Source organism: Prunus persica, chromosome G1 (genome assembly GCF_000346465.2).
Source record: "Prunus persica cultivar Lovell chromosome G1, Prunus_persica_NCBIv2, whole genome shotgun sequence".
In the NCBI taxonomy this organism is placed as follows: Eukaryota; Viridiplantae; Streptophyta; class Magnoliopsida; order Rosales; family Rosaceae; genus Prunus; species Prunus persica.
In genome coordinates, this window is record NC_034009.1 from 37,851,850 (window position 1) to 37,868,883 (window position 17,034).

At 36.4% G+C, this 17,034-nt stretch overlaps 3 protein-coding genes across 4 annotated transcripts; 2 read left to right on the forward strand and 1 right to left on the reverse strand.

The window, feature by feature from the left end:
- Positions 2,217-3,918, forward strand: LOC18791769 (F-box/LRR-repeat protein 4). Of its 2 annotated transcripts, XM_020554392.1 has the most exons (2): positions 2,224-2,581; positions 2,667-3,918. In XM_020554392.1, exons 1-2 carry the CDS (start codon positions 2,566-2,568, stop codon positions 3,413-3,415), a joined length of 765 nt encoding a protein of 254 aa, XP_020409981.1. In that variant the 5' UTR covers positions 2,224-2,565; the 3' UTR covers positions 3,416-3,918. The 2 variants fall into 2 exon arrangements, with proteins under 2 accessions (XP_007222087.1, XP_020409981.1); XM_007222025.2 differs by having other exon boundaries at positions 2,217-3,918.
- On the forward strand, positions 4,090-6,668 carry LOC18788601 (probable transcriptional regulatory protein At2g25830). Its single transcript, XM_007222629.2, has 7 exons — positions 4,090-4,244; positions 4,345-4,508; positions 4,666-4,727; positions 5,006-5,162; positions 5,276-5,553; positions 5,981-6,101; positions 6,275-6,668. Exons 1-7 carry the CDS (start codon positions 4,148-4,150, stop codon positions 6,365-6,367), a joined length of 972 nt encoding a protein of 323 aa, XP_007222691.1. The 5' UTR covers positions 4,090-4,147; the 3' UTR covers positions 6,368-6,668.
- LOC18789175 (carotenoid cleavage dioxygenase 8 homolog B, chloroplastic) lies at positions 7,303-10,780 on the reverse strand. The gene is made up of 6 exons (XM_007222324.2): positions 10,395-10,780; positions 8,783-9,526; positions 8,466-8,659; positions 8,132-8,321; positions 7,942-8,044; positions 7,303-7,838 (listed from the first exon to the last, which is right to left on the reverse strand). The coding sequence occupies exons 1-6, from the start codon at positions 10,713-10,715 to the stop codon at positions 7,693-7,695; spliced, it is 1,698 nt and encodes a 565-aa protein (XP_007222386.2). The 5' UTR covers positions 10,716-10,780; the 3' UTR covers positions 7,303-7,692.

The window sequence follows — 17,034 nt, forward strand, 5'->3', positions numbered from 1 at the left end:
GTTGGACTCTGCAATTTTTTAAAGACAATAACATAACCTGTAAGGCTGGAATTCACCATTAAAAAAAATATATAGACAAAATAATATAGGCTTCAAACAAATTCAACTACAAAACATTAAAAGGAATAATATACTAAAATTCACACGATAAGAAAATAAGTACATATGATAGGAAAGAAAATTACCCAAATACATTTTCGCTTGAAAAGTTTTTTTTTTTTTTTTTTGGCTGCTTTCTTACTAGTTTAAATATTTTTATTTTGTTTATTTCTCTTCGTATGCATCGACTCTCATCTTAAGAACATGACATTTTTTGAAACTTAAAAAAGTGTAACAACTAACAACAGCAATTCTAATATTTATGTATTTAATACGACCACATAAATATATTTTATCTTGTAGACTGATCAAGAAATCCTAATATTTGCGTGTCGGCCTTTAGCCATCCTCTCTATAAAATAAAATAAAAATAAATAAAAACCTTTGCTTGCTTCACAATTTAGAATCTACTGTGAGGGAGGATACAAACAAGTTCAAGAAGCCGCGTGAGATGCCGACAGTCTCTCGTGGTTCTGGGACTGAAAAAAGGTGGAGATGAAAGCTGGAACATGGAGGCAAGAGGTTGGATATGGACTGTGTTTCCTTCTTTTGTGGGCTCCACCACTTGCTTTTTCTATTTGTTTTGTTATTATTTATACTTACAGTACAATACAAGTATTAAGAAAGTAATCACAAGGCAGAAGTGATTATGCTTATAAGCACGGTTTTCATAAGCGTTTTTATTAAAAGTATGTATAATCTTTTATTAAAAATTCAAATGTTTCTTGAAAGGAATTTAGAAGTGCTTCCTAAATAATTACATTCATGGCATGGCATGACATGTATTTATAATCGAAATTAAAATAAGAAGTTGAATTTCGATTACAAATTACTTATGTGTTTATTTTATATATAAAAAAATTAGACTACAAGTGGGATCTACATGAACTCTTAAATGAAAAGTTGTATTCTAATTTTTCGAGAACTAATTCATTAAGAATTTATCTTTTTAACTTATTAAATAATTTAGTAAACAACTTGTAATTCGAATTCTAATTTCTCCTCAATCCAACTCATCCTTAATTTAATTCATCATCACCGATTACGAATTAGTAAACAAGCCCTCAAAGTTTTCTATAATCAAAGTAATTAGCTGATCAATACGATCATACAGTAGATCCCGTAGGCATCACAACAATTATAATTATTTTAATTATAGCTTGTTGGTGAATTATTTTTTGTTATCCTAAAAAAAAATGCTGGAATGTGATTGCATGCATTATAATATTAATAATAAATGTCATCATTTGTATAGTCAAAGCGAAGGTTACAAATTACAATGACAGTTGGTCGAATAATTATATCTGACTCACAATTTTAATACATTAATTAATAATATAAAAACATTGTTGACTGACTGGTTACTACACGACAACATGGCACACATGGTTTGAGAATGCTCATATGCTGCGGCTCCTAATCACTCATGATGATTCCAAATAATTCAAGAATAATTGTCATTGTCTTTTAGTCCTCCTAATCCTAACCCTCAAACCTTCTGTTTTGATTCATTCTTACTTCAATTGAAACGTCACTAAATAAAATATAAAATAGAATGAATGGTTTTATTACTAATATTATTGAGGCTTTTTATAATAAAACTTCATACTTATAGGGTTTTGTAGGTGGTTAAGTTGATGACAATATCGATGTTACTAATAGTGGACCGCTGCCCCGTTTATCTGAAATTTAACATGATATTAGGGTGGGTTGATTGATTAGGCTTGAATTGGGCCTTTACCCTTACCTAATATGTGGTGTTCACATGTTGAGTTTGAATATTATCCCTATTATTTACCCAATACGTGGTGTTCACATGTTGAACTTGGATAATTAACTCTGATGTGAACTTGACTCTACGTGTGGCTCAATATGTGGTGGTCCTACATGAGGGGGCATGTTGAAGAATATAAAGTCTCACATTGAAAACTTTACTAAATAAAATACAAAAATAATGAATGGTTTCACTACTAATATTAATGAGGCCTTTTGTAATAAAACCTTACACTTATTGAGCTTTCTAAATAATTAAGTTGAAGAAAATATCAGTATTGCTAGTAGTGACCCAACTCCCCATTAGTAAACCCACACATCTCACAGTTTAGAAGCTATGTTTGTAACAGATTAAGATGGGGTGGCGTGGTGGTGTTTATTCCTTTTAACATTGGGGTAGTCTATTCTCATCTCTCTCATCTCATGTCAGTCTAAACCAAAAACCAGAGACATGTCTAAGCTGGGTGATGACGAACTAGGCCTCATCCTTAACTGGATCACCGACCTAAATGACAGACGATCATTTTCTGAGGTCTGCAAGCAATGGCTGAGAGTGGAGGGGCTAAATAGATCATCACTTCGTCTTCTCGAACCCGATGCTCTCCTTCAAGTCTTACCCAGATTCCCAAATTTAGTCACATTCGAAACATCAAAGTTCATCACCGACGCCGACCTCTCATTCTTGGCCCAAACATGCCCCAAAATCGAGGTAATCAACCTCAGTCTGAAAACCCCACGTGAAATTTCATACCAATTTGATGAAGTATTGATCTTTGATAATGTTGGGGACGAAGGTCTTTGCGCTTTGGCAAAGGGGTGTCCCAAATTGTCCAAGGTTTTGCTCAGAAGGAGAAAGAATATTGGGAATTTTGGAGTTGTTTCGCTATTGAATTTATCACATAATTTGACGTATTTGGATTTGGGATTTTGTAGCTTGGTCTCGGACCTAGCCCTAGAAGCAATTGGGTCTGCAAATTCGATTAGCGTTTTGAGTTTGCAAGGTTGTTCATTGATTACAGATCGTGGATTGGGGTTTTTGGCAAAAGGGTCTTCCTCAAAAACCATGAAAAGGTTGAATCTTGCGGAGTGTGATAGAATCACAGACTTTGGGGTCTCGCTTTTGGAGCAAATGTGTTGCTTGGTGGAGCTGAATTTGGCTGAATGTGGCCCAAAAGTGACTGATATTGGAGGTCTTTCAATTGCTGCAATTCAGTCTCTTAAAAGATTGAACTTGTCATGGCTGGTCAATGTGTCAGATCATACGCTTGTTGCTCTAGCTGAGAATTGCCTGAATTTGGAGATGGTTGATTTAACTGGTTGTGATTTGGTAACTGGAGTTGGCATTCGTGCATTTGCAGGTCACAAGTGCTTAGAAGCTCTTGTTCTGCGTTCTTGTTTCAATGTTAGTGACTCTGATGTGGTACACATTGTGCTTAGATGCCAGTTCTTGAAGTCTGTTGTGTTGGATAAGGGACTGAGAATATGGATGTTGCCTCAGACACAAGAGAGCATTAGCAGATTCGCGGAGTTAGTTTGGGCTTGAAAGATGGATGCAGCAAGCAGCTGAGTTGATGTGTTTTGGGTTGTGCTGTGCTGCTTCATGGGTTCAGCCAACTTGTATATATCAGTCTCTCTAATCTAACATCAGATGAAGAAGTTTATCCATGTTGGAGCTTTCAAAGACTTTGGAGTAAAACTTATATCATGTTTCATATTCCTCTCTCTATTCCGAGATAGAAGAGAAAGGCGTATGAAACATGGGATATGCAAGTTTTTTTGAAGAATTTGAGATGTAGTACTATAAATTCCCTGAACATTTTCACTTTCAGTGGATGATTGGATTCTACCAACTTGTACTTTTAGGAGATGGGAGCTGTAATTGTCTATACAGGTTCATATATGAAATCCTTTATTTGTAAACTTAAGAGATAAGATACCACATGCCTGTTAACTTTACCATTCCACTAAATAATGTGTAGGTTAAGCTACACATAAAGTTTGTGCTCAATTTGTTAGGGACAAAAGTAAACAATGATGGGTATGGCTGTACAGTTCCATTCCATTTCATACATGATGAGTTGTTTGGTTTTGCCATCAAACATCAATTGATATGTAGAAGAAAGCTCTGTTTCTTTTAGGGTTTGGGCCAGCCCATCTTCACTGGTCGTGCCATGGCCCAATTAAGAGGGTATGATTATAAGGAGGCACCTGCAGCCTTCGATTATATTTGTTACAACTTCAGAATAATAAGAGGGAGAAAATTAAAATAAAATAAATGGGGTCATCTTGTACATTGAGAGCCTTAGGTGCAATTCTTCACAGATTCACTAATGGGGTCTCCTCCAAATGCCCCAACTCCATGGCTCTTCAGTGTATACATATCTTCATCTTCTTCCCTCACCTTCAATTCTGAATTGCACCATTCTAATTTTCATTATGAAAGTTGAATTTGGAGCTCACTTTGTGGTTCAGGGAATGGCCTGCTGAGTAGAAAGTTATCATCTTCATCTTCAATTTCATCATTGCCTTCATGGATTTCGACCCACATACATGGCAGTGCTACTGTGACAAGAACCATATGGACCGTCTCTCCTCTCTCTATGGGCAGACGTTCCAGCAAAATCGCTGGCCGAAAGGTACTCTCTTTCTGCTTTGCCGGTTGAATGCCACCTGTTTGATGAAAGTCCCATGTCCCTGTGTCAGCGTTTTGTAATCTGTATAATGTCCTAATATAGTTCAAGGGTCATTTGATTTGTTGGGTTTATTTTGAAAGTCGTCAAATTGGTAATGCAGGGGGCTCAAGATGCAAAGAAGGCAAAGCTGTATGCGAGGATTGGGAAGGAAGTTGTGTCTGCGTAAGTTAGTTGCTCTCTCCGTCTTTTTCTTTTAGCGACCTTAGCACCGAACCACTCCTTATTTCTAGTTAGGATATTCAATCTGTCAAGAGACAGTTTATCTAGTTGCTGATTTAGCATTGGTCAAGCTCGAATCTTGATCTGTATAAAGACCAAAGTAATCTCCTAATTCGTAATTAATGAGAATTAAATAAAGTTTCATAGTTTCAACAACGAGGGCTAAGGCTATCGGGTATTGTATTCTGCCATTCACTTTTGGTTGTGCCAAAATGGTGCAGTGTAAAGAAAGGTGGTCCAAGTCCTGTATCAAATACGGCACTAGCTACTGTGCTGGAGAAAGCCAAGGAGCTTGATGTACCCAAGGAAATTTTGGAGCGCAACATTAAGAGAGCATCTGAGAAAGGACAAGAAGCTTACATTGAGAAAGTATACGAGGTTTGTTTCATGCTGTTTACTAAATATTTTTTGGTCCTGCTTAAACGTTTCATGTTCATGATTTTATTGGTTGATATTATATAGTTGACTACATATACTGCTTCCTGTGTCAGGTATATGGTTTTGGTGGAGCTAGTATGGTAATTGAGGTTTTGACCGACAAAATAAACCGATCTGTGGCAGCGGTTAGAGAGGTGGTGAAGGACTGTGGGGGAAAGATGGCAGATTCGGGATCTGTTTTGTTCAAATTCAGGCGTGCTCGGGTTGTAAACGTAAAAGTTTCAGATGCTGACAAAGATCAACTCCTTTCCATTGCTTTAGATGCTGGTGCTGAGGATGTTATTGAACCGCCAGTATATGAATATGATACTGAAGAAGATATGTCAGAAAGGTAATTCCACTAGAGAGCTAGATTGCTCATGTGTTGTAGTTGTGATCTTAACTCTAATTTCTCTGGTTTTTCTTAACCAATATATGACTCTGCTAAATTGAAATGATCCAATAAATGAGTCTTGACCACTCTGCCTGTAAACGCAAGATTTTCACTTCTGATAATAGATTTCATGCTCATTAAATGGGAGGCTCAGCCTAACCGGTATGTGTTATAAAGTTGATTATGTATCCAACCATTTGTGGGCACTTGGTTCAGTCAGTGAAAGGTGAGTCTATGCATATTCTCTTGAGAACTCAGATGCTTATATTAGAAAAAGAAGAGAGTTGTGGACAAACAAGCATGCATGCACACATACACACAAATAATTGTGAAGTATTCTCCTTTCTTTATACAAAATTCTGATTATTATTTTGGTTTCTGGTAGCTATTATAAAATTGTAAGTTCAGCAGAGAACTACTCTACTATACTTTCAAAGCTACGTGATGAAGGAGTTATTTTTGAGACGGATAATGGTTCTGAGCTACTTCCAATAAGCACTATTGAGGTGTGTCTCTGATGCACAGATGATTGCTATGACTTTGATCTCTTACAAGGCTTACGTCTTGGGTGTCTTTCTTCTTCTCCTCCCCAACTCCCCCCTGCGGATTGTTTCTCCTTTCTGTACAAATTTATAAGCCCCTTGCGAGCAGTCAAGCTAAAACTTCTGGTCTGATGCAGGTAGATGACGAGGCTTTGGACTTGAACAAGGAACTTATGTCCAAATTACTTGAGCTTGACGATGTTGATGCAGTGTATACTGACCAGAAGTGACTAAAATCTCTATCTTTAGTCATCATCTAAGCGATTGAATCGAGCTATTGGCCTTATAATACATCTATCCGGTTCGTTTTCATTTGACCTTTTTTTATCTCGAGGAAAGCATATCTGTCAGATCATTTAAAGAGGAGAGAAGGATAGGGGTTGTTAACTTTCTGTTCTCCCTAGGAAGAAATTTTGATCTGCCGTATTTTCATTACTAGTGAAATTATGAGGAAGAAGAGCAGAAATTGAAATATGATTTGTTTTTGGAGAACAAAAGAAAAATCATGAATAACAATATAAGGTTTGAATCTCTCTCTCTCTCTCTCTCTCTCTCTCTCTCTCTCTCTCTCTCTCTCAGAGGCTAAACTTGTCAAGAATCCACGCTTGCCACCTTCAAAACGAGAAAATTTTCACTCCAAGACATACCTTTTAATTTTCTTCTTCGTCTTGATATTTTATTTTTTCATTTCTCCCTGCATGTATGGGTCGTCCGTCAACGTTAATTTATGAGAATATTGCTTCCACCAACTTATGACTGGTGGCTCTGCAAAATTGTTTTATGCGGCAATTGGTAAATAACAAGGCGTTACTAATTAGAGCATCTAGATTAACAGAGGATGTAGTTGGTAAAGATACTTTGTTTTTGTTTTTTTTGAGTACATGCGATGGGAGAGGGGGTTTTAGATAATGTATAGGTTCATGTTTGCTCCTGCTGTAATTATGAAATAAGATGGTTTTAATAATTAATTAACTTGTTGAAGGCGTTGGCAAAGTTACAAGGCCGCTGAGAGGCCCCACAAGCATAAATATATCCCTCTTCCATGGAAGAAGGCTTATGCTGCAATGTCCATCCCTCTTCCATGTCATAAACTGTTGTCGCACTTAGTTTGCTTTCTGCCTTAATCATATAGTTTAATCAAGCTCATCAATGTACTTGCACACGATTTAACCAACAAATATACGGATTGAGCTTTCGATACTGGGACTTATTACATAACTTGCTTGCAACACTCGCTACAAATATATATATATATATATATATGAACATATTTATCACACTACTATATATAATATATGAGACTACTTAGGTTATATATCCGCATGTTATTATTGTGCGGACGTTATTATAAACATGGAGGAAATTAGGAAGGGGTTGTAGAAAATACATGGTGTCCGCACATCCGCATAGGAGAAAATTTGTTTCCATGTATACCTAAACCATGAGGTATACAATCAATGCAGTCCAAGTAGAAATATTTTCTTCTCCTCCTGGCTAGCCTCTGAAGTAGAATTTGTATGAACTATATATCTAGCTCTCTGAATAAATAATCACTTTATTTGGAGGGAACCCAGCATCCATGCAGCCCATATGGAAGGCCATAGGGGAACTTAGCTCTTGCAATCTCTTGGAACGTGGATCCATCTAATAACAATGCATACCCATCTCCATTTTTCCCACTAACCATCGAGATTACAACTCCTGCACCCACAAAAATTAAATCATTAATAAAACCCTTTTTCCTGATATATATATATATATATATATAATGGACAATATAATTAAAGAAATAATTAATTCTCACCATCATCTTCTTCGGTTGCCCCGGGTCGAGCCACAAAGAATGGTTCGGAGGGTACTGCCCCCTCATCATGCCAATTCTTAGCTTTCTTGTTCACCAAATCAATCTGCAATTTATATTTAAATTAGTAAACTTATAATGTTTGTGTACCATTAATTATTTAATTAGTTTGATTACATATGATAAACTATACCTTGGTGAGGGTGTTGGGGAAGTTGCATGGGCGCTGAGCCCCACAAGCATAAGCATATCTGTATTGTTTGCCCAAATAGGCAGGGTTTATGCTGCACATGTCCAACCCTCTTCCATGTTCGTTTGGGTCTAATGCTGCTTCCAATTTTCCATATGCACTTCCATCAAATGGTATTCTAAACCTTCCAACCCTGAGTTTTTAAAAAGCCAAACAAATTAATGACCTATTTCCACATTAATTTTAAGTAACATAAGATGTTACAAGAATGAACTTTTTTACGTAATTCAGATTTACAATCTAATAACATGAGCCGTAATCGAAAAAATATAAATACCTAGCATCTGGCAATACATCTTGGCCAGTATATGAGCGTAGGTTATGTATCCTCAGCTTATCCAAAATCGTTGTATCAGCGTTGTGCTCACAACAATCTGCAATGACCGCCGTCACCCTCCCATCCTCATCTTTTTCTTCATAAGCATTTATGAAATGGAACGTTATGTATAATGGCACTTCCACACTCGCCACCTACAAAATTAAAACTAAATCAACATCAATTTTGTTTATAAAAATGTATAACTAATTACTTCCATATGATAAAAATACCATCGCAGATATAATTATCAAATAGAGCAAATCAGTGGGACTTACAATTTTGCCACTAGCTTTACACATGACATGCATAAATGCTTTAGATTCAGGGTGCCACTCAAACTTGTACAATGGTGTGGGCTCGGCCTTGAGCAAATTCCCAGCACAATATCTCAATGGCATTTCCGGTACAATTATATAGTGCTCGGTCACCGGAAATGAGTGCACCCAACCCGGTGCTGGTCCACGACTACAATCAACCCGCCCAATCACCTTCCTCTCGTTGGTACCCGGTTCCATCCTGACTGCCAAATAACCCGGGTTGATCAAATCGGGTAGTAAAGACAGAAACTCGGTCTCTGTCACAATAGGATGTGCGGAGTGTATCAAACCCCCCAATGTGTCACTGTACTCAAATTTTCCTAAAGTGTCCAAGGTGGTCGGGTCGATGATTATGGACCCTTTCTGAGTCTCCGTGAGGCACACGACCCGACCATCTGCGAGCATAACCACTCCGGTGTTCGCGTTGTCGGTCAGAGATGCACCAGAGAATAGGTTGGCTAACTCGCCTATGTAGGATAGGAAATTGTCGGCCTTAGGAACCTCCGAGAATTCACGGTAACATAACTTTTGGGTCTTCATGGCAGCCTTGTAGGCCTCGGATTCAATTTGGCGGTGGCCGGCGATGAGGCGGCCGTCTTCAAACTGGAGTTTGACTAGCATGGCGTAGCCGTCAAAGAGGTGGCGGAAGTTGTAGTCCCCAATGTGCCATAGCCCTGGACCATTTCTTAGGTACGTCCCTTTCTGCATGTGACATTAATTTAATTTTATGACCTAGCGATATTAAATAAAGCGCACTAGTATCAAAATGGTAGTTGATTAATTAGGATTATTCTTTGTGTAGAATTGAAAATATTTTGTACTATTGGTGTTCACAATTATTAATTATAGTTCCAAGGGATTAGAAAATAGATTTGGAATGCGACTCTGATACGTAAATTCAACCTCAAGTATAAAAATAGTGGTAATAAAATAATTGCCACGTCTTTCTGACACATTATATGTGTGGCGACAGTATGATGATCAATTCATTACTTCATTAATCAGACAAGTTTAGCTTATAATTACAAATTATGCCAGCAAGAAATACACAGGTCATTATGGACAAGCTTCTCTATCTGTGCGTGGTAGGCCTCTCACTCACGAAGCGATAACGACTAGGAAGAAAAAGGATTAAAATTAGGTAATAAGAAAAGGGTTGCTTTCTACACTCTGATTCAGCCTTCTTCTATTCCTATTTCCTGCATAAAAATGTTGTAGACATACCCTATTTGGCTTACAAGATAGTAACTTATTTGGCTCTCCTTTATTTTGTACCCTATGCTTCTATTTGGATTGTTCTCTTATTAGTGTATTTGGCATCCACAAAGTAAAATTTTGTCTTTGTAATACATAAAAGATGTTTATGCTTACGTAATGTCAACTTAAAATTATTTATCAGACGAGATGATTCTTTTATTGAATGTATGGTTCAAATTCACAATTTAGTTATATAAGTCTGACAAGAGGGCATTATAACGAAAAACTTGTGCATTTAACTATTTGACCCATATATGAAATGTTTGATATAGAATAAAGAAGTATAAGGTAATTAAGTTATATGCTCACATACCAGCCACAATGGTATTTCTCCTTGGACAAGCAGCTCTCCTTCCCATCTCTCCTGCCGCACGCTGGTCCACGCCACGTGGCTCAGGTCGCCACTATTGCTGCTCTCTCTTCTCGGCAGCAGAGGAGCCACAGCCGGTAATGGCGGACTTGCAACATTTGTGGACACCAAGCCCCGACCATTGTGTTTCTTTTTAGTGTCACTCAAGTTCTTCTTCAATGGATTAAAGCCATCTCTTATATTTTGATTGGAGTAATGGGAAACAGAAGCTGTTGGCAGGAAAAAGGAGTTTCCAGAAGTGCCGGAAAATGTTATGGAAGCCATGAAAGCAAAGACTAGCAGAGAGCCGAGCTAAGACTAAGCAGAAGTGTATTCAAAAGTGGGTTAAAGAGTGTGAGGTGTAATTGGTATTTATATATGTATAGGAGGAGGGCCTGCATATAGGGCAAGTTAAATAATTACGAAACTATATATGCCACATGTCCTATGCGATGCGTTTACATGTTGGAATCTTAATTGGTGGAATTCCCTTTCACTACCAGACACAGCTTATTATGCCATAATTTTTTTTTAACATTTCTGAGAAAATATCGAAATTTGAATCTAGTGCGACTACCTCCAAATTAACTAATTAATAAATTATGTCGGTCTTTCCCAAACAGTCACATGATTAACAAGTAATGCACATATGCTTAATAAGTTTTAATTTTTTACTTTTTTACATAGTTTTTATGAGGCCGAATAATATTTTCTTATTAGATATCTGATATGTTGCGTTAATTGGTGATTAGGGACCAGTATGCCAGTGAAAAATTACAATATATATATCTTTATTTGACTATTAATTTGGGTTGAGTTTTCATGCATTTGATCTCCACAATCGTACGTACATACAAGCTTGTTATTACATTATTTTTTTAATATTCTAATATTGATTGATAGTATTTCTCTCACATTAAAAAGTTAAGGATCTAGCATAGACTTGTAAGGAATTTAGCTATTTCTCAAATTACTAATTAAGTTTTGACGTGGAACTTAAACTTTTTTCATATATAAGAACAGGTTAGCTCACGCACGAAGTCAAATATGACCACACATACTCCATACTATCCAATTAAGTTGTCGACGCGTGGTTTGAAATTTTGCCACTATATATATTCTCTTTTTTTCATCATGCATGTTGAAGCATCTTTATGGGCATATGTCTAGAAATCCTGCCTCGTAGGCATGTAGCTGCTTGGAGTGTCATTCTTGCTGCCTGTGACATTGCTTAATTACAACGAAACCATATGAGAATATGGCCTACGGAAAAGCCAAAACTTAAAAAAAGGGGATCTTTTGTAACAAATTATGCGAATATATTTGCTAATTAATCACATCATCCCGACACCTGGAAGAGGAAATGGTGACAAAACAACTGATTTTTATTAGCTAGAGCTTGACTGTTAATGAATAGATTAATATATGTTCACCTTTGAATATTTTCCTCTACATTTTTACCATTTTAATTTCTATATATATATATATATATTCATGCTCAATAATTCCACCTCGCAAATCTCTTAGCAAAATAGAACATAATTAGATGGCATCCTATAATGAGGCAGCTAGCTTGAACATGGCCTGATTTGTTTTATGATGAAATATATAATACTCTTAACCTGGTAATTTAATTATTAAAAAAAATTAGTTACATTGAAAAAAAGAAACCTTAATGGGGTTCGATAGTGGGTGTCATAGGAGGAGGGGGAATCCACCACCACTATGGTGGGAACCCATTGACGGTAATTAATTATTTCATTGCATATGATTTTTTGGTAAAACAAAGTGGATTACAACTTTCATTTCAAATCAAAGATCAATGCGATATCAGTTTTGTTAAGAATATGAATGCCACATATATATTTTGTGGTTCTGAAAGCTTCCACTGAAAATGTGGGATTGATCTTCCACCGAAATGCATCAATTCTGACGCATCCTTAAGCAAACAAGTCACTATTAACTAGGATTATAGATTATTTGAATATAAATAAAAAATCCATATTCGTGAGTTTAATTTTTTTAAAAATTGGGATTGATCACAATATAATTTGCGTGAAAATCCAGAATAGGAAAGAATGCCTAATTTGCAAAGAAATTATTATTATTATTATTATTATTTTAAAAGAAGAAGAGAAAAATGACGAGGAAATTAGAAACTAGCATTATGGGTGATGAAATATATGGCCGTCCAAAGTGGAGCTGAGAGACAAAGTAGCCTTGTTTTGAGGTCCAAAGCAAATCATGATGTTTACCAATTTCCATGAACAATCCTCCATTATGTTTCATGATTTGAGATTCATTTATATACCCCCCACTCAAATACTTAGTCCATACCCATTTAGGAAAGTGGAAAACTCAACTTGTTCTTAATGTATTTCTACTATAAGGGCTCTGGCCCTCCCCCCACTTAATTAGTTTCTACTTGATACCAAACTACTTTTCCAAATTCAACCTTTGGTTCCACATGGAAAACAAAACTAGCGTGCACCTCTTCCTAAAACTTATTATATGGCATTATACAGTTAATTATAAGGTTCAGTATAATTTGAGTGACAAGTTAGAACTAAACACTTGAGGGTTTGCAACGGGTTTGATTAAGAGCATTATTTACCGTACATCTTAGGTCATAAGTTCGATTCCTCCCTCTTTAACTAATATCGCTCTTGTATAAAAAAAATAAAATTAAAAACACTTTGAGGGTTTAGAGACCGAATTTGGTGCAAGAATTTTTAAGGACGTACGTATGGTATGATGTAAACTCCAACTTAAATTATTTGAAAAATGATTAGTGGCCCACTTGAGCTCTTATTAATTAACTTAATAATTTCCTTCATTCAAAATCATGTGTGGTTTTGCTATTGGGCGACTACAACTTCCTGTTTCCTAGAGAAATCAAGACCCTTGTAATTGCTTCTTCTGTCCCTTCATGCCCACATTGATTCCCACAGATTGTAAATCAAAGAATGACACAATGGCTCGAAGGTGGCGGACAAAATTAGGGTTTCCCCACAAAAGCAACACCTTGTTTAATTAAGCTTAATTAAACTTGTTAGTGGATGGTCCAAAACCATGATTTTGGATGTGGCCGGTGGCTGATGCGAAGTGACGTGTCAGCTTCTCATTTTTCTAGTCGTTAAGTCAGCCCTTTGTTTTTGAAGATAATTGAAGTCAATAAAGCAAACTGATTCCATTCATTGATTCGGAATTAGTGGGAAGAGAATCCATATTCTTATACATTTTGAAGCATTACAAAAAAGCGTTCATGATGAATCATTATTTCATAGAATTTCCAACGTGTACGTACGTAGGTGCTCTCTTAGAATGCCTTCTCAAGTAACACAAGTCCTGTATCAATGTTTTATAATGAGGAGTTGAAATATTCACCAAAATTCATTTGTGCCATTGGTTTTGGTACCTTGCTATATAGTGGGATGAGACTGAAATGTTGGATGTTTGAGATAGATATTAATTTGTCCCTCAATTAACTTGCTCTCTAGCTTCGCGAAACTAGGTATAGGTCTGAAGTTGTCATCAAGGACAGAGCTAGGATTATATGTGTAGGGAAAAAGGGACACAAAAAGGACATTAATTTTGAATATTATTGGAGTAGTAATCGACTAATATGTAAAATAAGACTATAAACATATAATGTCAAAGAAATTATTATGAAGTATAGACCCAAGAGTAATTGCATTGCGGGGCCACTACAATGGTTATATGATCTGTTATTCTTCAAAATATGAGATGCAGCTATATAATCCAATATGTATAGGAACAATTGTGGGGGGGCCAGGGCCATGGCAAGACCTAAGGTGGCTCCATCCCTGGTTGTCATGGCGCCTCCACCCATACATATTCTTCATCATTTAACATCTAATATGTAAATATTTCAACAAAATTGAAAAAATTATGCTAATTTACCGCCCCAAATGTACCAGTCTAGCTCCGTTACGGTATATATATATTGAAAATCCGTGGGAGAAAAAGTAAACCCTTTCATCAACACTCTTCATCATGCATTCTATATACTTGAAAAAATAAAAGGGTCTTCTTCCAAAATGGACATTTTTGTTCTGTCATGCATGATGAAATAATACGGCAGCAAAAGAAAACTAGATATATATATATATATATATATATTTGGGTTGCTAGTTAACTTCTCCAACATGTTTACGCCTTAAAAATTATAATTAACAATAAGCAAAGATTAAATCATAATTAATGGCCTTGTCTCTTTTTTTTCCCATGGCTGTCAAATTGTGTAGGTCGATCGTTAGATGATTTTGTTTGGTAATGAACAACATTATATTTATCGAACTGAGATGGGTCAGTTTTGTCTTTTGATGTATGGTTTTCTCCAGGTGTCTAATTTGCTGGGCAATGGAACACTGTATGATGTTTGTATACATATGTATGTTTCTTTCGTAAAGCACATAATCGGTAAACTATGTCGTTTATGGATCCATGCGTATGTTTCTTTCGTAAAGTTAGTCGGTGAGCCATGTCCGGTCCAGAAAAAGAGGCGAGGTGGAAATAGGTTTACAGGTCGAAGCTTATCCAACGTCAAGAGAATATGGGGTTAGCGGCCGCAGGTTAAAAAGTCACAGTATTGATGATTGTGACTTGAAAATTGATAAGAGATAATAATAATATAAGTCTGCGTTGGGCTTCTGTTTTTTCATGGACAAAGAAAATTGAACTGCCAAGACTTTGTCATGATATTTAAGAGGAAAATAAATACGGATACTTCCTCCATCTTGACACTATTAGTATGTCACGAGATGTTACTGTCATATCGAGTTTATATTAGTCTTTTTTAAGTTGAATTTATTCAGGATTAAATCTATTTTGAAAAATATATGGATTAACAATTTGGAAAGAAAACAATACAGATAAATAAGATCTCTCATATCCATAAACAAGGTCATGGTTATTATCAACAGATAAGCCTCCTTTAAGTATCTTATTCAAGAGCTTTAGGCAAGAAGAACTCTATAAATAAATTCAAAAAAATCTTAAGCATTTTTCATAACAAGAAAGAGTAAAGTGACCATCGGAAATAATAAACTACAGATTTTTCCGGATTAAAAGATCTCTCCATGGTCTAAAAGTTTTTATTTATTTTATCAAAAACAATAGGAGAGGGGGAAGATTCTAAAGTTGAAGTACTATATTTCTTTAACATGTCGTGGGATTAAGGTTTAATAACAGTAGTATTAGTAGCTAACAGGGTTTAGGCCAGTGAAAAATTGCTTTGACTCGTAGACCAGAGATTTTACGTTCGAATCCCCAAAATATCATAGTTGTGTGTGTAAAATCCTCCTCCCCTAAAGTTTAGACTATCGTTTGTACTAAAAAAATTATTAGTATTAGTATAGTAATAATAATAACAGTAATTAATAGTTTTGACAAAGCAATTGGAGTTCTTTTCTTGTTTCAAAGCCCATTAGATTTGAATGTTTCATTATCATCCCACTGCTCACTCGACCCTCTTTCTTTGTTTTTTTCTCCTCCTCTGGTCCGTACAAATGAGACCCAATATAAAAGCCTACAGTGACATAGAGTCTTATTGTATCTCATAAAGTTCCCAATTCGAGCAAGGCCTAAACTTCGTACAATATTGACCCAGCCCAGCTAGACTGCTGTCCACTGGTCACAACAAGTTAGCCTAAAACTTTGTTCAAACGTTTACATCAGTGGGCCAAACCCTAGCTATTGTCACACATTTGGATGCCAGATATCTGGTGTCTTTTCAAACCTTAAACAGTAAAAGGTGTGGAAGATCTGCCAACCAGAGGGCTTTATTTTTTATCAACTGCTCCAGTAGTTTTCACTGTTTCCATGAGTTACGAACGTTTGCATCAGTGGGCCAAACCCTAGTTTCACAAAATTGGGTGCTAAATTTCTTGCATCTTTTCAAAATCAAACCCTAAACAGTAAAAGGTGTACAAGATCTGCCAACCAAAGGGCTTTCTGTTCTTTCTTTTTTATCAATATCAACAACTCCAGTTTTTCACTGTTTCCATGAGTTACGATGCTGCAACTTGCCATGCAAACCTTCACCCCTACTGTCACGAACACGTGGCCTCATCCACTTGTCACGTAAGGGAATTAATAGATAGTCCGTCGGCACTGTTAAAAAGTACCCCCGACATACACAAATTGATACGTACACTGCCAAATAATTGTGTGAGAAGACTATACGTATCAATATCCACATGTCAAAAGAAACATCTTGGACGACGAGAAGCAGAAACATAAATGAACTTTGTCCTTACATATCAATCATAATGTTTGACGGTGCTGGTTTTCTTTCCCCGGCTTTGGAGTTTTATGGTGAAATGATCGTCCAGTCCTGCTCAATGTCGCAAACTTAATCGCCGGTAAACAGACAGTCATGGCCTGCTAGCTGCAGAGTGGTGATAAGCTCTGCAGGATGCAGCTAGGGTTAGATAGGTGGCTAGGTATATAGTGGTCGTTACTGTCCAAATTCACATGGCTCCAATTTAATTTGTCTGCCTAGCTAGGGCTATGCATCAAGCTGCATGGCAGGACACCGTAACGTATAACAGAGAAAACTACTGCGAACAATACCACATCA

Bases quoted from the DNA above. Each gene is read 5' to 3' on its own strand.
- LOC18788601 (XM_007222629.2), top strand. From the start codon at position 4,148: ATGGGGTCATCTTGTACATTGAGAGCCTTAGGTGCAATTCTTCACAGA. The intron at 5,554-5,980 runs GTAATTCCACTA...GGTTTCTGGTAG, and splicing joins GAAGAAGATATGTCAGAAAG to CTATTATAAAATTGTAAGTT. The intron at 6,102-6,274 runs GTGTGTCTCTGA...GGTCTGATGCAG, and splicing joins TTCCAATAAGCACTATTGAG to GTAGATGACGAGGCTTTGGA.
- LOC18789175 (XM_007222324.2), bottom strand. From the start codon at position 10,715: ATGGCTTCCATAACATTTTCCGGCACTTCTGGAAACTCCTTTTTCCTG. The intron at 8,660-8,782 runs GTAAGTCCCACT...TTAATTTTGTAG, and splicing joins GTAAAGCTAGTGGCAAAATT to GTGGCGAGTGTGGAAGTGCC. The intron at 8,322-8,465 runs GTATTTATATTT...TTAAAAACTCAG, and splicing joins GATGTATTGCCAGATGCTAG to GGTTGGAAGGTTTAGAATAC.
- LOC18791769 (XM_007222025.2), top strand. From the start codon at position 2,324: ATGTCTAAGCTGGGTGATGACGAACTAGGCCTCATCCTTAACTGGATC.